Raw genomic sequence first — 27,309 nt, 5'->3', positions numbered from 1 at the left:
TGTAAATTACCATAAATATGTACTTATAATCCACATATAGATATATTTCGTTCCGAATCATGGTAAATATTTTTACATCATACACACTGATACATTGGAAAGACAAGAAATTTACTGATAAAATATACCTCGCAATTTTATGTCCGGTATACTAAAAGAAATTTATATCAGGTTTTATCCCTACTGCCAACGAAAATCGCGATATTTATCGTGTGACATGTTTCGTAATTTATCGTGTGATTTAGTACACGATTTATCGTGTGACATTATCGAGCAGAAAGTCACACAAATCATCACGCGATTTATCATGTGATAAGTCGCGCGATTTTTGTAAAATATAAGTAGTTTGAAATTATTACTGTTTTATTATTAATTTTGTTATTTTTCTGTTTAAATAAATGATGTTATTATTATTCTTATAAGTTATGTATACATATTGTAACAAAAAAAACGCGTTGGTAAATTACAAATCAATAATTTTTCTTTCCAGTTCAATTAATAGATTTTTATTGTCATTTTTATTGCATAGTTATGTTACAAATTTTTATAAGATGTAACATTCGCAATCACATGATTATACTTCAATATTTTTCTTGAATAATTTTTATGATTTATGATACATTAGATCTACAAAGATTATAGCATACAAATTTTAGATCACGACAGATTCAATCAAGTCAATTAGGGCGATTATTTGTTAATTTGTTATAACTTTCTATATGCAAACGCTAAAAATCTAGTAAAGCCAAAGTAAAGATCAAGCCAAGATGTTAATAATCTGAATATAATAATCTGAATACTCTCTTTATTTATGTAACTTAAGTTTACTTAAGTTACGTTAAATTTGAACACTATATTTTTGACTAGTTCTCTCTGTGCGCGAGACAGATCTAAAGTTAAATTTTAACGTAACTGTTTGAGATCAATCATAAGATAGAGAAAATCGACACTAAGAAATTTGCATGACAGATCTTAAAGGAATGATAAGATAATCTAACAATCTGTATCAAAATAATAGAAAAAAAACATAAAGGAACAGTTACTTAGCATTATATCTATATAAGCTTTCTGTGCGGGTTCGGACCTGTTTTAAATGGTGCCTTTTCAGCTGCTCGTAATGACCGGATTTTGTGTCTAACAACGTCTACTGCTTGTGCCAAATAATCTGCCTTTTGAGATGGTGTAGTATTTACTTTTTTCATGACATAATCATAATAGAAGCCTAAAAAAAAAATAACTAACTCAGTGATTGTTTTTCTTGTTTTATTATACAAAGCTCATTCATACATAATATCCGAATTAGGTAATATGAAAGTTAGTCATTTTATGCATTTATTTGTGGTTTCCGTGCTGGAAGATCTCTATATATCACAACTAATAACATTTTTCATTTATAAGTATAGTTAAAAAAAAATATTTCATGTAGAATTTATTAACGTACATTATCATTTCAGAAAGAAAAGGCGCTTAAAAAATGACAGCATTTGTAGATAGACAGAAAATACTGATATTTCAATAATTACAAAAAAGGCATTGTAAAAATTAGTTCGAGGAGGGACTTTTATCTTTTTGTATTGCTTCTTTGTCAGAATTTTTCGATATAAAACATGTAACTACCGTTCCATCTTTACATGACTATAAATATACTTTTACAAATAACTCTACAAATCTATTGTTACGGATCGTAGATCATATGAACACGCTTTGAAGTATGAGTAAAATTAATGAAATTAAATGTTGTACTCACTTATTAGTAGACGAAGCTTGTTTGCCTTTATCAGCTTTACTGGGCTTCTGCCAGGGATATTTTCAACTCCTCTGGTTAGGTCAAATGCTCGAATACACAATTTTTCCACAAGTGGAGAGCTGCTTGTATTAGAAAAAAAGATGGATGTTTTTTTTTTAATCAATTCCCATTTGAAGCTGTCAATAGATATATTTTTGCCCAAATAAACCTATTATAAAAAACACTATAATTTAATATGCAGAATGTCTAAGAAGAAGTCATACTCTTAAGATCGTATTTGTGGCCTATAAAATAAACAAAAAATAGTACTGCAAAAAATACTCAAGTACCATATTATTGATCATGATATAATGCTTAGTTCTAGATCTCTCTTCAAACCCAATATAACCCTGTATGTCTTGATAAAACTTAATACATTGCAGAATAAAATTTATTTTGGTAACTGTTATCCTGGAGTTGTCTAAGAGTATTAGAAATGCTTTCAAAAACCGCTTAGAAATATAACGAAACATTTTAAATTAATAAAAATATATTGTACACATACCCTTGTTATTCCCAGTATTTTGATTTTCAATATATATCATCCTCTACGTGTTCATTATAAGGAGAGATCTTGGCTCATCTCTAAAAATATTGGGTGACGCTCAGTTAAAAATTTATAGCTATAATTATACCTATAAATTATAGCTATAATTATAGCTATAACTACCTATAAAACAACTATAATAATGTATAAAATTCAGCTATAAATATAGCTATAAATTACAGCTGTAATGTTTTCACAAATTATGAATAAAAATTAGTTTAAAATCAGATTTTTTTAACATATATCGATCAGTATAGGCAGTATCATTCGTGGGATAACAGTAAAACTGAGGGCCTAAAGTATTTTTAAACAATTTTTAAAAAACTTGAAATTGTATATGATTTCTTGTTTTTTTTCTACTTATTCAAAAATTCTTTAGGCCCTCAGTTTTACTATTATCCCGCGGATGATACTGTCTATACTGATCGATATATGTTGAAAAAATCTGATTTTAAACTAATTTTTATTCATTGTTTGTGAAAAATTTACAGCTGTAGTTTATAGCTATATTTATAGCTGAATTTTATACATTATTATAGCTGTTTCCCTGGTAGCACAATCTTACGCACTGGCAGTGCGTAAGTCTGCACCTGGTCTGCTTCCTGGATCTTATGTTATTCTGATGCATGGCAATTAAGTGCTTAAGACGCTTTGAGGCAGATTTGCGCAAGATTAGCGTGCAGGCGAGTGCGCAAGACTCTTGCGTAATAAGGTCCCAAACCTGACGATCAGTTGAGTGCGTTATTCGTCTTGACTCGACGCACACTTAATTGCGGCAGATTTGCGCAAGATTTGGGTGCAAGCGACTGCGCAAGACTCTTGCGTAAGAAGTGCACAAATCTGACGATCAGTCGAGTGCGTTATTCGTCTTGACTTGACGCACTCTTAACTGTGGCCGATTTGCGCAAGATTTGGGTGCAGGTGAGTGCACAAGACTCTTGCGTAAGAAGTGCACAAATCTGAGGATCAGTCGAGTGCGTTATTTGTCTTGACTCGACGTACTCCCGATTGCGGTAGATTTGCGCAAGATTTGTGTGCAGACGAGTGCGTAAGACTCTTGCGTAAGAAGTGCACAAATCTGACGGTCATGCAATCAAGTGCGCGTTATTATTTTTATTCAATGTACTCCTTTTTGTTGGAGAATTTCGCAGAATTGTTGCAGGACAATAATTAACACAAGCTGTTTTTACCACGGTTTCGACTTATTCTGCTTGTAATAACTTGCTTGTTACGTTTTTGCTCGTACAGAAAGTGTGAAGACATTTCTCAAGTAAGATTTTAACATCAAAAATTTTTCGAGATTTTTCAACATGGTTGTGGGAGACATTTATTTTTGTGTACTGACATTTTTTTATGTACAATCGGCATCTCAAAATTATAAATTACTTTTATATAAGAAAAAATATTATGAAAATATTTTAAATACACTAGTTTTGCTAACTCATTAAGGAACCTTTATTGTATCGGATGAAAAAAATTTTTTTGAAAATCAGTTACTAATGTATTTTATAGTATTAGAAATAAAAATAGTTCATAATTAAAAAATGTATGTACATGTGTGCGTATAAATGTGTGTGTGTATATGTATGAGTGTATGTATGTGATCGGTCATGTCTCAGAGATCTGTGGTCTGACTTCAATAATTTCGGGTTTAAGCTTATTGTTTTTGCAAACTTATACCGGCTCTTAAAAAATTTTTAGTTTTGCACTTTATTAAGGTAGATGCTGTTCGTTTCCAATTTTTGACACGGTTTTTTACCTTAGTAAGGGTCTAAACAATTTTTTTAGCTTTTAAAATTATTTTGATTTCTTGAGTATAGAATCAACACTATTTTATATTATCAATGCTTTTGAAAGTTTTTTTTATTACTTTGAATGTGTACAATACTAAGATTTCAAGAATTGTTGATGTGTCAGGAAAACAACTATAGGTAACAAAAAAACGTAGGAGTGGCGTTGGCTCAGTAGATAGCGTACTTATTACTGATACAACGCGGTCTTAGAGGTCGTGGGTTCAATTCCCGGTGAATGCAGATTTTTTCAAAAACTGTTTTCATCGAGAAAAGTCCCTACATAACCCCGGCTGTTTAGGGGCGGGTTTTACCGTGGAATGTTCCTTCAGAGTAATTCCAGAGTTTTTTCTTTGCCCCACAGGTCTTTGGGCCTGGGAGATTGCGAAACAGTGTTAGGGCTATAGGTAGGGATTAGCAGATCAGATGTCAGGAGTCGGGCAGGGATCGCTAGCCTTACCAGCGAGGAGTGGTCCCTGAATCATGGGGCTACCCTGGGGATGCTAATTAGCCTGGATCCGATGCTTCGGCAGAGAGCGCCGAATTAATCAGTGAGGAGTGGATGTCTTGAAATATGGAGTCTTCTTCGGGGAAAGACTACACAGTGGCGACTGGACCCGATGCACAATGGGTGCAGAGAGTGTCAGCTTAACTGGCAAGGTGTTCCCCCGGAGATACTCACACTGTGCCCCTGGATTCAGGTATGATATCAGTAAAAAGGGTTGGAAATGGATGTGGCAATACCCCCCACACATAGGTGGTGTGTGGGTGGCCACTAGGCCAGTAGGCTGTCGTGGTTACCCGATAGAAAAAAAAAAAAAAAATGTAATTACACTTTCCTCTGATAAAATTATTTGGATCAAAAGGATTAAAATAATAAAGTGACGAGAAAAAAAAGCCATGGTAGGTTGTAAGCATAAATAAAATATATACTATAATAAAATCACTAGTTAACAAATTGATCCAAATATATTGCAAAATAAAATATTCAGCAGCTATCATGGCAGGAGTGTGAGGTGCAAATATAAATATTTGGGGTGGGGGTATAAGTGCTTTTCACAACGAATACACCCTATAAACATATTGGAGAAAGCAAGCGAATTATTCGTTACTTGGCAGTGCGTTTACAGAAAGGTCAAAATATCGTGACAGAAGTGGGCTGAAATAACCAGCCAAGAAAACTGTATCATTAAATAAAGAAACAGATATGCGTGTATACAACGACAGTTACGAGAGCTTAGGATTTTAAATAATTTAACAACATAAACAGTACATTTTTAACTTAACACTTACAGTATGTTTGTCGCTAAAAATTTCTTATGTTTTGTATCAGAAAAGTTGTTATCAACAAAAATTTTATAAACCTGTGGATTATATTTTTGATAATGACATTGCAAATAAGTGTTAAGCTACAAATTCCTGAAAAAAATGGGAAGTCAAAAAATACTATTAAATATTTTTCATGGGAAGCAAGTACAAACCCACGATTTGTGCACTTCTTACGTAAGAGTCTTGCGCACTCACCTGCACGCAAATCTTGCGCAAATCTGCCGCAATCAGGAAAGCGTCGAGTCAAGACAAATAACGCACTCGACTGATCGTCAGATTTGTGCACTTTTTACGCAAGAGTCTTGCTCACCCGTCGTGCATCAGAATTATGTACGATTTTTGAAGCAGACTAGATGCAGACTTACACAATTTTGCTGTCGATGTAAATCTTGTGCAAGAAGTACGTAAGAAATGCAAAGACTGTGCTACCAGGGACAGTACTGTTACTCTCTCAATTTTTTCAATTCTATTTTAAGTATTGCTAAATACGATTCGGGATTTAAAAATTAGAACAATAATTAAAATAATATACGGATCACTGTGTTATCAAAAGTAAAATTTCTAAAACTGGACTTCCATTACAAACAAAAATTGCTGATATGCATTATTATTGATAGCCTATATTGTTTTAAGAGACGTACACGTATAAGGCCATCGTTAAGCTGATATATGAAAAAAAGTATCGTAAACAAAAATACTTTTACGATAACTAAAAAATATGAGAAATTTTTGTTAAAATTTAATGCAAAGTATAAGTTTCATGTTTCATGTATGTTGAGTAATACCATACCATATAATAATAATTTAAACATTGATTATGGATAACTAAGCAATGTTTAAAGTTCCAATCGTATCAGTTAACGATTTTGTTGTGTTTTAATTGCTAAAAATAAGTATCACGAAATCAATAATAATTATGTCTTTATAGGGATTGTTGGCATAGAGCGGGGATGGAGAAAATCCACTAGTTTATACGCTTATAAAAAAAATGACACCTTAATGTTTAAAGAACAATAAAAATTAAGAATTCTTGCGCTACAACCCGTTATCGATTTATATGCTATATAGTCACGGCGATCATTGTTAATAGAAAGACATTTATTGTATGATAAATAACTAAGTAATTATGATTATCATTTGATAGGTTAACGAGAAAAAGCAAAATTCCCACAAAACTAAGCTGCAACAAATTCTTGAAATCAAAAAACGTAACATTGCTGCTACTGCTTATCAAGTTGAGTTACATCCAGCAGGATCCGCGAACGATTTGAGTAAAGAATCGCTATGTATCAATAATTTACAAACGCAGATTAAAGAAAGAGATTCGGAAATAAAGTTTTTGCAGGAAGAAAATAGAGATTTAAAAGACTTAATTTCAAAGCAAAAAAGGGAAAACGCCTGTCTGCAGAAAGAATCCGAAGTTCTTCAGCAAAAACTTGATGATAACTTCAGGTCATATTCAGAACATAAATCAGAAAACCTTGAAAATAAATATGATAAGTTACATCGTAAATACGAAGACTTGAAACGAATGTGTAAAGCATCTGAAGAAAAATTGACAGATTATAAGTTAATTAATGAGAAACTGCAGAAACTTTTGTTCTTACGGAAAGAAGATTCAGGTAAGAAATAACGTCATTTATATAAAATGCACGTACATATGCAGCAGAAAGTTACAGTATTCTTTGATGTAAAGGTAAAAATAGTGTATTAAAACCACTTCAATTTGTCCGTTAATCAACGTAAGTTTATGTCCCTTGGGGTCATAGCAAACTACATAGTTGGTATGAAAGGGAAAAATATTAATTATTGGCTAGTGCTTTTTATTATTACCAAAATATTGTGTACCTGTCGGAGCTTTACAGTGCTAAATCCTATTTATCCTGAACATTATTTAACATAAAAAAAAATTTTAGATAATATATTAGCTGATGTACTAGTTAATATTACATCATATTATATCCATGTTTTCTCACGGTAACGTTCGATATCAGAAGGTACTGAAAAATACTGATAAGTAGAAAAGATAAAGATTATCCCCTGGATTGACACATCGTAGTGTCTGCATAGAGAAAGGTGCACAGGATCCCAAGTCGTGCTGTAATTTGTTAGTCGTATTCTCTAAGATAAGATCCGATGCTAGTGAAGGATATTCGAGGCTGCAAATAATTACTGATCTTGGATATGCTCAGCTAACCAAGAGTCCTAGGGATTTTCTTGAAACTTGAAACTTGAAACACGAAATTATGCTAGATGGCGCTAAGGTCATTCTGCGTTCAAGGGTACCAGGGCCAGGGGTCTGATCGGGGCATTCGATATCTCGCAAAAGTAAGCATTTTTGTCGATTATCGATTTTCGGCGATAATTACTTAACTACGCATGCGCATTATCGTCATTTTTGGTTATTTTATAGGGATTATCGACAAAACTGCTTAATTAATCGAGATATCGAATGCCCCGATCAGACCCCTGGGGCTCTATCACAGCGATGGGATATAGTTCCGGCCAGATTTGGGAATTCTCTAGGACCCAACCTCTCTGACGTGGGAAATCACTAGATCAAAAAAAAAATAGTACCGAAGGTGACGCGCGAGATTCAAATAAGGTCCAATAACACAAGCATCCATAACCTGATGACCCAGGGCGCTTACTGGCAACTCTGTTAAATAAATAATTATTAATAACACAAGCGCCTATCACCCAATAACCCGGGGCGCTTACTGGCCACTCTGTTAAATAAATAATTATTAATAACACAAGCTCCTATCACCTAATGACCCGGGGCGCTTACTGGCCACTCTGTTAAATAAATAATTATTAATAACACAAGCGCCTATCACCTATTGACCCGGGGCGCTTACTGGCAACTCTGTTAAATAAATAATTATTAGTAAATAACACAAGCGCCTATCACCTGATGACCCAGGGCGCTTACTGGCAACTCTGTTAAATAAATAATTATTAATAACACAAGCGCCTATCACCCAATAACCCGGGGCGCTTACTGGCAACTCTGTTAAATAAATAATTATTAGTAAATAACACAAGCGCCTATCACCTGATGACCCGGGGTACTTACTGGCTACTATTGAATAATAAGTTATCAAGTAATTACAAGAGCGCCAATTAAAAAGATCTTTGTTGTACTAGATAGGCAATCAAAATAAATTGTGATATGTTTAATATGTTATCGATCAACTTTTTATCATTTAATAGTGTTGCAAACAAGTGTCCTGGATCATCAGGAAGAAGGTGCTTGACATACTTATGAATAATTATTTATTCACTAGATTTGCAATTAGCGCCCCAGGTAATACGGTGATAGGCGCTTGTGTTATTAATAATTATTTATTTAACAGAGTGGCCAGTAAGCGCCCCGGGTCATTAGGTGATAGGAGCTTGTGTTATTAATAATTATTTATTTAACAGAGTGGCCAGTAAGCGCCCCGGGTTATTGGGTGATAGGCGCTTGTGTTATTAATAATTATTTATTTAACAGAGTTGCCAGTAAGCGCCCTGGGTCATCAGGTTATGGATGCTTGTGTTATTGGACCTTATTTGAATCTCGCGCGTCACCTTCGGTACTATTTTTTTTTTGATCTAGTGATTTCCCACGTCAGAGAGGTTGGGTCCTAGAGAATTCCCAAATCTGGCCGGAACTATATCCCATCGCTGCTCTATCAGGACCTTTGATATCTCGCAAAAGTCAGTATTTTTTTCGATAATTTATACAAAATTATGGTTGTACGCATGCGCAGTATACCAATTATCGAAAAAATACTGACTTTTGTGAGATATCGAAGGTTGTGATAGAGCCCGCATTCTCGGCTGCCAGAAAGTTTTCTCACTGTGAACGCAGCCTTAATCTCTCTGCTCTGCTCATCGCTGGCTCTTAGTACTATAGAGTTATTTTGACTGAAATAAGTAGTGAATAATAATAAATGTACAAGTATTGTCCAGTTTTGTACAAATCTTTGAGATATATTTTTATCTTGTATAAGTTGAGCAACACATGTTTATTTCTTGTTTCTGGATGAAAGAATTGTAATTTTTTTAGTATTACATGTTTAATCTCGAGAGCATTGTCCAATTATATACAAACAAATACCAAAGTCATGGGTGTATTGGACTTAAAGAGTATTCGTTGATTTTAAAGGCTTTAACACTTTATGGTTTATCTATAGATTTTGGTGAAGTACCGAAAAATTATTCAGGTTTTGTATCCTTACTGAAGTTCTTCAGAGTTAAGTTCTTTTGATGATGATAGTGCCTTATTTAGGTTACTTTTCTGCGGCTTTCGTCATGTGGCTTTCGACCTCAGAAGCATCAGCCCTTGGAGTTGAAGAAGTCGCTGCTCGGCTGCAAGTTGATGTTAGAGCTGGCCTTTGGTGGGAAGAAGTTAATCATAGGAAACAGCTTTTTGGTTGTAATGAGCTCATATTCAAGGTGGATGAGCCTACATGGAAGAAGTATGTGGAGCAGGTGAGGTCCATTGGTTTCATGAATCTTTACCCTAATTTTTTATGTAGTTAAACTCTCTTCACTAAATTTGTCAACTCTAGTGAATTCCTTATTGCTTCTAGTTTAAGAATCCACTAATTCTTCTCTTGCTTGGCTCCGCTTGCGTCAGTGTCTGCATGCAGCAGTTTGATGACGCAATCAGCATAACTGTGGTAAGTTCTTGTTTATTTCTATTCAAGGTGACGTGATTTCTGGAGTCCTATATATTTTGGTAGGGTTCTTTGATGTTACATGTAACCACGGTGCAAGATAAGACTGGTGGTATGAAGTACCCCTCTATGCTTTGTGTGGTCTGTCGCAATTTTGTAACAGTACCAAGTTTTTCACTAGGTGGATTAGTGTCAAAAAGGTAGTATATATATATATATACATATTGCAACGGTTACACACATATATATATATATATATATATATATATGAATACATTCTACATCTATGGGTGATTCTGCCATAACTGGCTCAGATCGACTTAAAAAAATTTTTAAAAAAAATTTGGTTAGAAAAAATTTTTTTCATGGTATTTCTGCTGCACACAACATCAGTCACAAATATCTGAAGCGATGCATCTACCAAATTTGCTGGTCAAAGGTTATACGAAATTTTATAAAAGTCAGTTTTCATCGACTTCTGAATAATTGTATCTCTTTCTAACATATGTAGCTAAGCTCCTTCAACAGTTAGTGTTCTTACTGGGCTGGGATCAAGACCTATTGATTAAAAAAAATTTTTAAAGCACTGTTGTGCTTTCATTCGAAAGTTACAGCTGTTTCAATTAGAGCGTAAATATCGCTAATAATGTGATTTTGGCTAAAATTCAGTATTTTTCATAAAATCACTATAACTTTTCATTTGGGGCATAAAATTCAAAGATTTTTGTTTTAATTATTAGGACTATATTTTTGCTTTCATTTAAGCCCAGATAAAGCCACCTAATGGAGTGCACCACTTGGCTACCAACGTTGGAAGTAGCACCACCGCCGTTTTTGCATTTATGTAGCGAAAAGAAGCCAATTAGACGAAACCCCGAGACACGTGAGTAGGTAAACTAGGCAGGTACGGGGCCACCCCCCTCGCCCCCTTGCCTCGTAGCTAGGCAGGTATAGGGCCACCTCCCCTCCATCAGTTTCGTGCTATTGCACACATCTCCAGTCCCTCCACCCATGCCTGGCTATACTCCGACCTCACCTATAGGCAGGGTCTTAAAATTTTTTTAGATTTAAAAATTATTTTTATTCCATAGTTAAGTATTTCCATTTCTCTTTTTTTATTTATTTTTTTTTTTATTTCGAAATAAAAAATTTTCCCCTCACTCAGATTTGAACCTTGCTTCGCAGGGTGATAGTCAGGTACGCTACCGACTGTACCATCGGATGATTGGATACTTACTATACTAATACATATATATATATATATATATACATATATGTTTGGTACCGCACTGTCTTATCGACATAAAGCGTAGATGTCTTAAAGATAACTGAAAGATGACCTTCATGATAACTAAAAAGTGACTTAAAAATAACTTAAGCATGCCTCTTACAATGTTTACACTCATGAAATGATTTAGAAGCACGCTTTATAAAAGCCCCAACCAAACGCTCTTATCTGTGAGGTACAACCATCGAATCTCACCTCTCCAAAAGAAGCGTAGCCAAAAATTTTAGTTTGTCCATTGAAAAAATTTAATCATTAATAGATTGATTACAAAGCAATGGTTACATCCATTCCATGGACTCAGGCTATTGTAGGAGAAACTTTTTGTACAGTCTAACTGAAGAGGTGTGAGTAAAGGGGGTGCGCGAAATAAAAACGAGTGTTTTAAAGTAAGACAAAACGTTTATTTAATTTGACTGCCGACCGACGTAAAACACAACTGACTTGATACAGTTTACAGACTTACTACTGACAAAACGGACAAAGACAATAAAGCTAGAGCTGACGAGAGGTGTAGAAGGCACGGTGGCTTACACTGAACTGACTCTAGGGCCCGCAAGTATCACCTTGCCTGTGGCGCTGTCTTACACACTATATTTACTGCCTATCGGAAAGTCGTACATGCCAACACTAACATTATGATGTGCACAGTTTGCCTTGTACGCCCCATTATGATGAGAGCAGGCAGTGGCTAGTTTTATTTTATCAATCGGAGGATAGTCCAAATCTATAATATCATGTAATATCATGAACTTTGAATTTGAATCTCTCCAACCATTGTTTTCTCAAATACATGCACTTTTCTTGCATTTTGTAGGTGTTTTCGAAGAATTGTTCCGATAGTATTGTACGGGAAATTTCCCGATTCCCAAGGTATACCATGAAAACAGCGTTCCAACCATAAATTTTCTCTTCTATATTTGTCTAAGAGTCGTTGCCATAAAAATGGCTCTTTGAAGAGAAACACTGTAGGTTCATCGTCAGAATGGAGTGGAAGTATAGCTAATTCCTTGAGAACTAATTCATTGACAGGCTGTTTAAAGCCTTGCAAATCAACTATGAAATCTATTGATTGTTCATAACCTTCTCACTATCATATTTTTGGAAACTTTCCTCCCCAATTCTCTATTTCTTATTACTTTTTTCTGATTCTTTTTTCCTCTGTTCAGTCCACTTTACATACCTATCAATGAACTTTTCACACTCTTTGTATTTTCTATCGTACTCTTTCTTCTCTGCGCTCTGACCTTGCCCCATGACGGTTAATAAATGAATGATGATAGCAGAATTATGCATCAGCCTTTATAGCTTTACTCCCCACCACCATATGTAATCCATTAATCACAATCGCTTATAACCTTCACGTTGAGGAAATAATGACTTATTAGTTGAAAACTTTTCTGTTAAATTGTTCAACCAAGATTTTTTTTCATCATCATCCTTGGTAGAAAGTTTTTGATACTTCACGTCATTGGTGAATTTGCTTTGAGTTGGCTTACGGGACATGTCGAAAAATGTCGTTTGACAAAAAAAATTTTAAAATAATTAACACTTTTTATTTTTCTCCTTTGATTTTTTTCTGCCTATGTTCTGCGTGTCACTTCTCAAATTTCGTCCACTTTTCTTGTCGTCATTTATTATCTTCTTCTTTGCTCTGCTGACCTTTCTCCATGATGGTCGAAAGACAAATGATGTTAGCAGAGCTATGCATGAGCTTTTATAGCTTTACATGAGTTTCTTAACGTCTCCACTCATTGGACTGTATTAAACAATATGATCGTGTAGAATTAGGCAAAAGGCTGATGTATTGTTGGGAAAATTAGCGTGAGATTCGAATTCCAAACGCACATCTACTGGAGCATTTTTTTAATGAGTCACTTTGCTTGGAGCAATCAATCACAATTAAAGGCGCGACGTTCAGAAAATCATATCTGTTTAACATTGGTGCGGGGGATTTACCATAATATGAATTCTGAAAATAAGCATACATGTCATACAACAGTGCATACTGATTGTTTGTCATATCGAGATTGAGATTACCATAGGGATAATATTGTGAATTGAAATAGAGTCTCACATTTCTTATGTTACAGTGATCGAACTTGCTAGCACTAGCAGCTCTCTGATTCTTTCGGTTTGTTTGAAAAGCCAGTTTAACATAACGTGGCTTTTCCAACTGATTAGACGTCTTGACTGTCCAGATATGCTTCGATGTTGTGGGCAAGAGTGGATATTCGTAGAGCTCCCAAGTACGAAAACTCATAGATATCAATTTGTCTTTTTGCAAATAATTGAGCAGACGAATTTTATGAGAATCTGACATCACTACATAGGGCATAAGCCATTCGAGCTTCAGTATTACTATTTCAAACTTTTCCCAAGTCTGTTGTTCATTAGCATTTGCAGCAGGAATAGCACCTTGAACAACTGCATTTAAATCATTTCTCGATCTCGTTAGTATAAGTTCACGTTTTACATTAACAACTATCTTTCGATAATCTTCAGCAAAACCTAAAATCATGCTGAGAGGAATTGAGACATAAAAGCAGACTTAAAGCGTGAGTTCCCTTTCAACCTGCATTCTGACTCAATACGTCTTGATCTGGACTGAGTGTTAACCGATTTTTCATGATAGTTGTTAGACCCACATTTTTACTTATTTACATTTACATTTTTACTAATCTATCTCAATAGCGTTCATCTCATACCTAATTTCTTCAAATAGGTGGCAGATGGCGTTAGTCACCAGCTCAGTATTTGTAGTTTCTGCATTTCCATCTGCTTTAACTAATTTTCCATAAATGTGTAACGAACTGCGTGATGGTAGTAGACATAGGTCCTGATGTTGATATACGGATACGGAATTGATATACGGATTTCATCACTGTTACCATAAGTTGCGGAGGTGTATGGCTGATAAGCATGAATCTCATAGTGTGCTATGGATTCATCAAAAGTGACAGGAGACTGAATGCTGAAAATTTCTTCCATGTTTTACGCAACAGAACAAGAATATGCAAGTTAGTTTCCACCACGACCTTTAATTTTTAATCCTAAACTTTTCAGAAACTGAATGTTTTGACGTGTCAGTTGTCTTTGACGTGTTGACAGTTTGACTGTTCGTTGTTGACTAACTGCTGAAGCACATGTTGAACTACTTATATAGCTTTTATTGTTGTATATGATCCCCATTATGATGAAGGTCTTAAATGTAACCTTACGGTTATGACTTCTCCACGAAAGTTTACTAGATTACTGTCCTGATCGACAATGCGTAGTTGTATGTAGTCGAGGACGCGTCCAACAATTGGTAAATAGATAATTTGTGATGGTACTTCGATGATTTTATAACCTGGTGGTACAGCTGGAAAAAATTCGTGAATGGTATGAACTTTTTCTCCGTTTATTTAGGCTCCAGTAGTAATATTACACTCAACTCTCAGTGCGTTAACTTTGAGAATAGCTACAGGTAAATCTAAACTGTGGGTAGTGCTATCTTCAAGAACACGTTCAGTGAAACCCAAGAGATGAGCTATAGAATCTTTTGGTCTAAAATCAATTGTATGAGTACAAGTAATTTCGCTACAAAGTGTATTATTGTTGGGTTTGATATCAATAGCTATATCGTTAGGCTGTAATGCGTCAACTAAAAATGACTCGATATCTCGAATTTCGTAGCTGCCTGATGGAAAAACGACTACTTGATCAGCCACGTAAAATTTATTACTACCAACGTTAATATTTGGAATCGAATTGAATGTTAGGAGTTCTGCTAAGCCAAGAACGTTATGTTTCGATGATAATTCGATAGGTGGAAAATATTGTGCTTCCAGTACAGAAGCAGTTCCAGACAAACTTAGTGTCAATGTTTCTTCTATGACTTCTCAAAAGTGAATGAATGATTTTGCGCTATGACATTACCTTATATACTTTTTGAGAGAAATTTTAAGCACAATTGACCACAATTTTTTTTTTATTTTAAACCTTTTCCAGCATATGGCTTCAAGTATACACGTAATCCAGTTTTATTTGGTTGAAGTCTTAGACCTTTTCCAAGTACAATGGCCTCCATATTTTTATTGTGTTTTTGGCTTTCTTGCAGTTGCTGTTTAGCAGTCTTACTTGCACTTATACTTTTTAATACTCCCCCCACACCATTAGCTAGTGCACCGGTTGCACTCAAATCAGCAAATAAGGGTATTAGAGGTAGAGCACCACCAGTTCGAACAAGGAGAGGTAAGATACGTGGTATTTTTACACTTTTCTTACCACCTGCTTTTTTAACTGCACAACGCACAGTGGGGCAGAATACAAAAAAGCTGGCCAAAATTCGAAAAGTGTAGCAAATGATCTTAAATTTCTTACTCGGGGGTTTTTTGGGTCTCTGATTACGAATCTGTTATTAGAATTGAGCTTTTCAAAATGACGGACCCAAAATGGTGGACATGATCTCACCAATAAGTCAAAAAATCTAGTAAAAAATACTCAAATGTTTTTCTTAAGTGTTTTTGGCGTTGCTGATTACAAATTCGTTTTGAAATTATAATTTTTAAAATAACAAATGTGATATATGGATGATTCCATAAAAATTTTCAATTTTTCAAAGTTTTGAAATAAAAAATATTTTGTAATATTTTTAAGATTAAAATGAGTAGAAAATCTCTAAGGCAATATCTTCATTTATGAAAAAATTCTTAAGTAAAAAATTCGCAATGAGTTAAAATCTGATTTGGCGGGAACTTGCGTTTTTTTTCACATGATCACTATGACATTTAGTGAAAGTTTGCTGCTATTTGATCTTATTGGATTTCATATATTAAAGCAAAACAAAAAATTTATAAACTATACAAATACGAATTATTTATTTTTTCATAAGTTGATTACAAAAGAAAGTCATCTTTAGCATAAATATAAGATACATCTGCATCTTCTAATGACGAACGCTCGGAGCTTGAATCATCATCTGGTGGAATGTTTTTGGTGATGTCTACATTTGGAGGTTGTAGAAGAGTAAAAACTTCTTTTGACATGGCCTTAGTGGATTTTGCGGGTACTTTTCGACAACTGGATATATATGGGTTTTTAACATTTTACCAATAACATTTTTCTTTAGCTGCTGAAATTTCTTTATACGACGGAAAAAGTTTGACATTTTTTTTCAAACAAGCATTACGCAATGATTGATATTGATTTTTAGACACTTTTAATTCAATAAGTAAAGACAGTGCTTCATCAGCAGTAAATACATTTATATCCTCAGAAACCTCCATAGATTTGCGACAAATTTTTGCTTTCGTGGGACTTCCTATTGTTACCTTTTGTATAACTTTTGCAGCATCCACTTTTCCTTCAGCACGCAATTTCATTTGAGTTGCATATGCAAGTTCTGACGTGGATGATTGTGTACGCAGTATTTCAGTCTTTCGGCGCTTACTCCTGTCGGATGAAGACTCAAAGCTTGATGAAGGTCTGCCTGCACCTGATTTTTTGTTAACCATTTCTGATGTTTGTAGTGCAATAAATCCATTCAACCATTCTGCATTATTATCTAAAAATCGTGATTCCGTTCTCTTACTGGCAGTCCACCTTCCTTTAATTTTGGAAAATGTTCTTCTCACATCACTTTTATAAGTCTCTGTTAGACTGTATGATGACTGTAATTTACTGGACATCAGCTTTTCAACCATTAAATAAACTTCAGATGCTTCCATATTAAAATTGTGTTTCACAGCGTCATACAATTCTTTTCTTGTCAAGGCTTCAACAACAGGACTGCTGCAGTCTGAAAATTGTTATGGCAATAAATCATATTATAGTTCACTGTCAAGTACGAATTTTTTTTACCCAACCCTTATGCCATAACATTTGTAAAGTTTTATTTGACTGGACTAATAAAGCAGTATACACTGTACACTTACATGCATACATAAACATATATAAGTACACATATACTGTAGATTCAAATATGTTTTTTTTTTGTATTTAGAATTAGTTTCCAAATAAAGTTCAATTTGACCGGACTAATAAGGCAGTATACACTGTAATCACACATGTATATGTATCTATACATGTACATGCATTCATAAACAAACGACAATGTACATATATTTAAGAATAAAACAAATTTTTATAGGTTGAACTAATACTAAGCAGTGATACATGGGATTTCTTTCAATTGCTTTTTGCGGTAGTTTTTTTACCATCATCGTTTTTTTCTTTAAAACTTTGTTAAAACGTAGGGGGGCAGATTGGGGCAGCCAATTTTTTTTTTATATGAAACATAATAACTTTACCTACAATATCCAGCAGGATTTTTTGCGGGGCAATATTACTTTTTGTTTAAAACGTATAGCAATTACACAATTTTTTTTCATAACAATTATCTAGAGGTGCTACTGTGTTAATATTATATACTTGCTCATTTGGTATATTAAAAAATTTTTTTACACTTAACATACCTTCTGAATTTGGTTCCATTTTTTCCGACTGCAATTACTTAATAGTTGAATTTATTATGTCGCCTGAGACATGTGCAACTATTTTAATAAAAATAACTTTTTCACAACAACCAAGTAAGAGTAAAGTTCCAACTTATATTTCACAGTCCGTAAAAGAAAATCTAACCTTTCGTGACTGATTCCTTACTAGTACAGGTGTCCTCTAGCCAACCCAAAAAAAAAAAATCCCATCTAGCAAATTTTTTTTTTTAATTTTGGACAGCTTTTTTGGATTCTGCCCCACTGTGCAACGTGCCCTCTTCAAAGCTGAAGTAATAACCTTGTGTGCATCTTTGCTATTTATTTTCCGTGATGCAGCCTTCATAACTGTACTCAAAGCAGTGCATGGTTTCTTTCTCTTACTTTTCACATCCATACCTAATTTACTTTTAAGCTTCATAGTACTCGTAATAGCTAGAGCAGCTGTTTTTTCCCCAATACTTGAATCTCCGGCCTTGACTCTTTGCCAAGCTTTTTCGGCTAATACTCTATCTACTGAATTTCTAGCCTCGATGTTCTCTTGATTCTGAGAATAGGCTATATCGTGTTCCTTGCACGCTGCGTCTAGTGGATTTATTCCCTGATCACCTCTAGCCAGAATTTTGACAAGTTTAGTGCCAGGACCGCAATACTCGTAGCCTGGTATGAGTAATTCTACAGGTAAAGTATTTATAACCCTATTCAAAAGACCACGTCCACTTGCGCGATGAATGATGATCACTCTTTAGTGGTTGAATCACGACTGAGCACCTTCGTCTAAAAGCATTGTATTTATAGGGCATAAAAGCATTGTGCATTCAATTATCACATTAGTCGTGATCTAGCCATCATACCGTGCAGACATGCAGTTCAAAAAGCAAACTATAAAATTGCAAGTTCCAAACTTAGATGCTTTTGTGAAAGAGGAAAAGCGTTCGAATCGACATGGTGAATTTCTCCCAGACAATATTCGAGCCGTATTCTGTGGTCCATCCAATTGTGGTAAGACAAACAGTCTACTAGCACTAATAGTAGACCCCAATGGATTAAGGTTTGAAAATGTCTATTTGTACTCAAAGTCGCTCAATCAGCCAAAGTATAAGTTTTTGAAAGAGCTGCTGGAGCCCATAGATGATGTACAATTTTTTGCGTTCAATGAACATGAAGCAGTAGTATCTCCAGATAATGCACTACCTAACTCTATCATGATTTTTGACGACATAACTTGGGAAAAGCAGGATAGTGTGAAAGCTTTCTACTGTATGGGAAGATACAAAAATGCAGACTGTTTCTATCTATGCCAGTCATACGCACAAGTAAAAAAATACCTTGTGAGAGACAATGTTAATCTTTTAGCTCTATTTCGTTAAGATAAGGTGAATTTGAAACATGTGTATGACGATCATGTGAACTCTGACATGTCGTATACCCAGTTCAAAAATCTCTGCACAAACTGTTGGAATGATAATAAATATGGTTTCGTTGTCATCGATAAGGATAAAAAAATGAACAGTGGTCGATATCGCAAAGATTTTGACAATTTTGCTATAAATATAGGTCGCACATAGTGTACTACATTTAGTCTACTCTGAGACGTTGAAGCATCAACATGTACAAGGGAGAAAAAGATGTTCTTTATCAGCTGGTGAAGGCCAGAGTAGCCGTCAAAAAGAAATATCAATTATTGAAATTTGGAAAAGATAAGGTTGAAAAAGTTCTCAATGTGACCTTTAAACATATTACTGATCCTCTTCGGGAAATTATCACTAAAACGAGGACAAAAAAAATGATTCTGTAATTCCTAATAAGCCACTACCCATCAAACAAATGAAAAAAGAGAAATACAGCGACGATGATATGATGTTTGAGTCTGCTGTTAGTCAAAGCGATAATGATGATGATGAAATGAACGTTACCATTCAACCTCTTGACAATGTGTATTTACAAATAGTTGATGAAAATAAAAGAGATTTATTAGATTTGGTTTATGGAGTGCGAAAACAAGGTGGATCATACAAGCTTGGTAATTCATCGATAAACTTTAAAAATAATCAAATTCAGATGGGTGAGTTGAGCTTTCCAATGAGTGGTGGATTGATGGAGCTACTGGTGAAAAAACATCCTGGTAGATCTCGCATGACCGAAGATGATTTGGAGAAATATTACTTACTTTTGAATTCTTCAAGTGCCCACAGAAGGGACTACAACAAAAATAGACCCATCAGAACGCACAATAGTAATAAATTTAATGAAATCATAGCTCCAATGTTTGATCTCATTGCTAGCAAAAAAGGTGGATCATTGTTACCTCATTACAAAATTGCTCAAACAATGCAGCAAGTAGATTATGTGCACTAGGACGATCCAAATAAGCTAGTCGACCGCCTTCGATTACTCATAGCAGAAAGATCTGCAGGAAATCCTAGCCATGACAATGAAATAATATCGATTGTTGAAGAGTTGCGAGAAGTTGGGTATATATACTGAAGCTGGCGAGCATTCACGTTAGTAGCAAAATGAGCATCGACGTGTTTGGACGTAAGAGTGAGGGCGATAGTCGAGGTCCTCCGGGTCCTACAGGTGTTGGCTATAAACTCACTACAGATGCACAATATGATATTGAACATAAAAGACTGTGCAATGTTGCGGCAGCTATCCAACAAAATGATGCAGTGAATCTCAACACTTTTCAGAAAGAAATAAAATTGATGAGGGATGAGTAAGGTAAAAAGCTAAGCAATTGCAGTGATGTGTGTGCTAAAAAAAATTACAAACTTGGAGCGGGAAATAAATACAATCAAAGAGGTGTTATCTCAGATCTCTTCTCCAGAAGAAAATTAAACTGGATATAAAACTAATGGTCTGAGTCTCATTCGCTTATCAGCCGTCAATGAGGATAGATCGTAAGAAGGAAGTTGTTGTGGAAGAGCTCCATAAACCGGCTCGTCGTAACTATCCGCGATGAAAGTATGATATCCGAGGTTTGGATGAAATATGGCAGGCCGATCTTGTAGTAGTGATACCCTATGCTCGTGAAAACAAAGGTCATAGGTACATGCTAACTGTAATAGATGTATTTTCAAAGCATGCATGGGCTGTACCTGTAAAGAGAAAAACTGCTGAAGATGTTACAACAGCAATGAAGTTTGTATTACGAGATGGTCGAGTACCGAAAAATCTGCATACCGATAGGGGTAAAGAGTTCTATAATAAAAGTTTTCAAGACCTCATGCGACAATATAACATCAATCTCTATTCTACATATAGTAATCTCAAAGCATCAATATGTGAGCGATTCAATCGCACTTTGAAAAACAAAATGTGGACAAACTTTAATCTTCGTGGAAATTATAAATGGCTTGATATCTTACCAAAACTAATTGCAGCTTACAACGCTCGCAAGCATCGAACAATCGGCATAAAGCCTGCAGATGTCACTGCCGCCAATGAAGCTCAAGTTTTTCAAAAATTCACGGTTAATGATGAAATGATAAAAAGGCCAAAATTCAGAGTTAATGACAAAGTGCGTATGAGTAAAGCTAAAAATGCCTTTGACTACACGCCAAACTTGTCAACCGAAATATTTACAGTTAACAAAGTATTGAAAACCAATCCAGTTACCTATTATTTAAAAGATGATAAGGATCAGCTGGTCTCTGGTGGCTTTTATGAACAAGAGCTTCTAAAATCTAAATATCCGGATATATATCTGGTGGAAAAAGTCATGAAAAAACGTGGTAATATGGTTTATGTTAAACGTTTGGGATTCGATAAGTCACATAACAGTTGGATTGACAAGTCAGATATATAAGAAAGAGAGAAAGTGGAGGGGGCCCCGTCCAGCGCCTCATCCTGTGATGAACAGCCTTTCATGCATTTACACCTCCAATAAACTTTCTTTTTAATTTTATTCACAAATTTACAAATTCAAACTTATTATCACCATGATTTACAATAAATAAAGCATATTTTTGAACTTTTTTTCTCAACTCATTGTACAAATCATTATTGGCTTATATTGCTTTTGAAACACGATCTGGAATGAAGACTTGAAATTCATCATCTATGATGACTACTCTGCATCCAAACCGGGTATTGACCTTCTTAAGCTCAGTCACCATGTATTTCCGCTCCTTCTCCAGCTGCGACAACCTCATGGTGGGGAGGTAGCTATTGTTGTCGATACGGTTCAATGCAGCAAAATCCATTTCACTGAAACAGAAAAAGAAATATTAGTATACAGCATATAAGGCTGAAAAATAGTAATTTACCTCAAAGAATTCTTGCTTTCTTGCTTGGAGGTGTATACTTCCAGGGAGTGAGTAAGCTCTCTAGCTTGTCAAGTGACAGAATGAGCTCTGCTGGAGGATGCAGCTCTATTTGTAGCTCTTCTTCCTCCTCTATTCTTTCTCCTACCACTTCCCCCTCCACTTTCTCATCATCTAGATGAATGAGCATATCTAGTAGCTGGAGATCGTCATCATCGAGAGTGATGTAGCCCCATGGTAGCGTATCTGTGCAGTCCGGGAGTAACTGATGTTTGTCATCTTGCGGACTGAGAGCTATTTTTCGCTGTTGCTCTGTATGGACGATGTGTAGCCTGGAGTGGATATTTTTTTGCTCACACATGACTGTGTACTTATTAAAGAGACGATTCCAGTAGTCTTCAAAACCGATTTTGGTCTTCACTACAGCTGTTTTGACACCCTTCGCCTTCTTAATTAGCTTCTCGTTTTGCACGCGAATGCAATATATCTTACTACGCAGCCCAACAAATTCCGTCATAATGTTGCCACAACACTCATCCTTCATCAATCCTATGACTTTAGTATTCACGAGAGGCAGATCAAATTGATTATTCTATGGATAGTCTGATGTGTCAAATTTATCTATGTCTTGCTTCATAACTTCGTAAACATTTTGACCAGAAATTTCATATATCAAGCTGTCGGTGTCGGTGTATAGCAACTTGCATCCATCGAAACGTTTCTTCATATATGAATAATGAAAATCATATATGAGAGTCTTCGATATGTCGAGTACACTCAGACCAACATATATTGATTTTCTCACGCTGATTTCTGTACGAGCAAGCTGTATAGCCACAAGATTTTCCGCAAAAATGGAGCGACTGTGAAAGTTTGATCAGGCTTTAAGTGTTTTTGCGCTGTATTGTCCTTTCCACTTATTTAAGAGTTTAACATCTACTCGCTTTTGCTCGTTCTCTATGGTCTTACCATATACAGCGTTGATCATGAGTTTGAAGAAGAGTTTTTCAAACTTATTTTTACTCTGCTTCCTCTTCTCTGTGTTTAGATCAACGTATGGTTTGAGCCATGGACTTTCTCTAAAATGCAAGACTATGAACTTCCTTGAGCACTAGTCCTTTATCATACAAAGTCGTCATGAGCTTTTGCTGCTTGGAGCGAGGCGGAGCCATATGTTGCGGACAGAGAGGTAAATCCTTGTGTTTATCATGGATAGCTACTGGATATTCCAGATCTACTTCCAGTATGTGGCCATATCCATCATCATCTGGTATATCGAGGAAGTTTGACTCCATGTCAACCCATTGGAAGTCTCCTTTTGGCAACGGCTGTGTCATTGCCCATCCATACAAGTTGTTTGTATCAAAGTACATGAGATATTTGTCTTCGACCTCTGGATTATAATCCTCCATGTACTCATTGTTGGCTTTGGCGTAGCGGTTACAGCACTGGCTCACACCTCCTCTGATGCCTTTTTCCACAAACAAAAGCATGTCTATATCTGTGAGCAGCTCTAATTCGACTTGGGTGAGTTTGAGCATAGCGTCCCAAGTTAGACCAGGTGTGGTGTAGTAATGTGCAGGATCCAACTGGTATGCAGCCAAGCATGTGGAGCGAAAGTTCTCAAAGACATCTGCCAACAGCAAAACGTCAGTCCTCAAGTACAGATCAGAGTATTCTCCGAGCGTTTGAGTCTAGAATGTTCTCCATACATTCTGTGCATGCTCGTAATCTGCATCGGAAATTTCACTATCGTTCGACTTGCTGTGAAATGCAGCTTTAGAGGAAAGCTCTCTTTCTCTCAGCTTCTCCAAAGAACTCACATAATCGTAAGGGAATGCACACTTTCTCAGCAAAAGTTTCGTCTGCTCCTCACTATATACGCGTTGGAATTAACTGCTAGCAATGTCACACTTATCCAGGTATGATGCCAATTTTTCCAAGGAAGAGGGCATGAATCGAAACGAATCGATACATCGGAAATTAATGTCACTGCCCTTTATGTGCTTCGTGAATGAAATGTACTTCTTCTTGTTCTCAGCTATAAGACTGACACGTCCCTCGAAGTCTTCACTGGTTGCCAACTCTTTGATGATAAAGTCCGAGTCGTAGCCAGTGAGATTGTGGAATATCACTGGAATGAATCTCGACTTCTGATAATTGATGTTGCAACTTTCGTGTGCAGCACCTCTAAATTTTTCGATCAGATGACAATGATCCCGCACTTTCTTCTCATTTTTTCCAAATGAACCACCACAAATATGACAAACTTTAGCTTGTCTGAACTCATTCTCTTCTCTTTGAGTTAAGATCATTGGCTTTGGATTCATATAATTCTTGCAGGTTACTTGCAATGGTCTTCAGCTTTTGAATAAACCACCCTGCTGGAGTCTCCATATTATCTTCTCTTCGGTAACTCTTGTAAACTGATTGGCTGTTGTCAAAGCTACATTTTACATAATAGCCTATACTATAGACTAGATGCTTCTGATATGCGCGTACGTCATTTTCCACAGGCTCAAGTAAACACTCAAAGTCCGCATAGATAACGTAAGGGACTTTTTCAACGGAATTAAAGTTATTAAACTTAAGAATGTTATTTCCTTCAGTTGGTATATTTATCCGGCACTTGTTCACACTAGCACAATCAAGTTCATGCGTTTTGAGCTTATCTTCATCATAGAAAAAGTGTTAGCATCTGTCACAAACCCAGCATTTCCACTTTTTCTTAGATATCTGATCTGCCACCAGCCTAGACAAATTTTTAATCCATACATAGTGGGTTTTTAGTTCTGGTACGTCTTTATCCTCTTCTTCTTCATTGTCTTCATCATTGTAAAAATTCTGTACGAGAAGCAGATTTACATGATTGTCTTTTTTCGCAGTGTTAATGTGACATGGTGAAATCGAATGTTTATTACCATATTTTCTTAACGTGTGCACATTTACTGAAACAGGATTTTGTTTCTTAAACTTGCTGACTTGCTTCAATGAAACTGGAAACTCTATTCCATTGAAGTTCAGCATATTTTCATATGGCTTATAATGATTCACTCTATAGAAATGACCAGTTGCTGGGTGTAGAGCAGATAGCACTGCCCACATGAAACACTTTTCATCACTATTTTGCACATTCACACAAGCTTCTTTCTTCCGTACATCATCTGGCAACCAAACAAATAAATTTCCTTTCATCGGATTATACTTGTTGATATTTACAGTCAAACTTATTATCTGCTGTAGTGCCCAACCAGAATCTCTCTCTTCAAATTCTTCCATTTGATGCATTATGGTTTGTTTGAGGTTCAAATCAAACCAACCATCATCTATGTTTGTTGATTTTAAGGCTTTAACATTTTTAGTGTTAAAATGCTTCTAATCAATGACTTCCGCATCATTCTTTTGTATGATGTACTCCGCGGCATGCTCAAAATTAATTTTTAGAGAATTGTGTTGTTCTAAAGGACTTGTAACTTTCGACACAATCAGAACTTTTGCATCATTCAAGAAGAATGCGATGTTTATGTGTCCAACTATTAATTATTACACCTGTAGCTATGCCATTTTTGAACGCTGATGGTAAATCTTTCCACTGCACACTGGGACTATCTAGACTGTTCGATGCACTAGGATCATCTACGCTGTCACTGTTTTGCCTATCAACATTGTTTGATACACTAAGATCATCTGCACTGTTCTGCACACTAGAATGAACTACACTGTTTTTGACACTATTTTGTTCACTACACTGCTGCTTCTCTGGAAGGTGCCACTGTATTTCTCCTCCAGTCTTCCTCAGTAAACTAGTTAACTTGTCTTGAACGCAGAGCAAAGTAGCCCAGATGGATTGGCAGGATTGCATTTCTCTTCTTGATAATGACGTCAAAACATACTTTTCCAACGCTTCAAGCGCTTGATTGGTCAACTCCAACCATCCTTGTAGATCCTCATCATCTGCGTCAGCAATCAGTCTCAGGGCGTTTTGCAGCAAATTTGCAGTGTACTTGAAGTATTGTACAGACATTGCGCTCTTCGATGTTGACTCTTCAAGTTCTGAATAATGAATACTTCTAATGTCTTCCTGATGCTCCTTATATACAATTTTTTCTCTGAAATTATAATTTAGTTATAGAAATGGGGGTGGGGTGTGCTACTGAATATATAATATTAATAAGAGCATGTACATCTTAATTTATAAAAAGGTGATGGGGGGCTCCAAACCCTGCCCCCCATCCTCTGCAGTCCAACCATTATGTTTTTAACTGCCCCATTAACCTTTTTTTTTTCTTTTTTTTTTACATATATTTATATTTATAATTTATACTTTTTACAAGTGTGTCTCCCAGTCTTCCTCAACGAAAGGGAGTAGTTGACTTCCCTCGGAGATGATTTCCACAAAATCATCAGAGAAGTTTTCTTTTACTTCCAGTACTCTAAAAATTGTTTAACAATCATTAAAATTAAATAAATACAAATTTAAATAAGAAAAGGTTTTATATAAGTACAATGAAGATTGAGTGGTAACCTCCACGAGAGGCGCTGGTGGTTGAGATAGCTCCCTTAGAAAGGGGAAGCCGAGGAACTCCTCCCCCCAAAGGAAAGTCTCCCTCTCCCAGTCTTCCTCAATGGAAGGGAGAAGTTGACTTCCCTCGGAGATGAATTCCACAGAATCATCAGAGAAGTTTTCTTTACCTTCCATTACTCTAAAATCGTTAAATTTTTCATTAAAATCAAACAAATTATAATACAGAATAAAAACGTAGGGTATACATATATGATTCTCAATAGCAAGCGTAAAGAGTTAAAACTCACGAGAACGACTTGCTCTTGACAAGGCAGAGTGAGGAATGATGCTCCTAGCCGATTCCATCGGTCTTTTATGCACATCGAGAGTTGGTGGCAGACAACCAGAGGAGATAGTGGGAGACTACCAGAGGATGGAGGTAGTCTATTGGTGGGGAGAGGTGTAAGTTGGGAGTGGAAAGGATATAAAGAGCTCGAAAGAAGGCGAAGAGCTCAGTCGACTGCAAGTCGGCTAAGTGGTTGGACCTACCAGTCCAAGCCTTGAGTCGTATGCATCGCACGTGAGACAACGACTGAACCCTCCATCTTTCCTACCATATGTAGGTGGTAGGGATAAAGATTGGGTGGGGGGTCG

General features: G+C 35.7%; 1 protein-coding gene and 1 pseudogene across 2 annotated transcripts in view; one reads left to right on the top strand and one right to left on the bottom strand.

Moving 5' to 3' along the window:
- The first annotated feature begins 9,377 nt into the window (after positions 1–9,377).
- Positions 9,378–27,309, top strand: part of SPoCk (secretory pathway calcium atpase) — a 285,771-nt gene continuing 267,839 nt past the window's right edge. For both annotated transcript variants that reach the window (XM_089592313.1, XM_089592314.1), the window contains exons 1-3: positions 9,378–9,666; positions 9,732–9,934; positions 10,036–10,125. In XM_089592313.1, the coding sequence (XP_089448439.1) occupies positions 9,516–9,666; positions 9,732–9,934; positions 10,036–10,125 (444 nt within the window). In that variant the 5' untranslated portion in view covers positions 9,378–9,515. The remainder of the gene's footprint in view (positions 9,667–9,731; positions 9,935–10,035; positions 10,126–27,309) is intronic.
- On the bottom strand, positions 21,897–22,878 carry LOC149374694 (uncharacterized; annotated as a pseudogene).

This window comes from Copidosoma floridanum, unplaced genomic scaffold (assembly GCF_036245765.1).
Source record: "Copidosoma floridanum isolate Cflo_tuat_1 unplaced genomic scaffold, Cflo_Japanese_pri ptg000016l, whole genome shotgun sequence".
Classification (NCBI taxonomy): Eukaryota; Metazoa; Arthropoda; class Insecta; order Hymenoptera; family Encyrtidae; genus Copidosoma; species Copidosoma floridanum.
The sequence above is the reverse complement of the archived record's forward strand: the minus strand, read 5'-3'. Positions and strand labels throughout refer to the sequence as shown.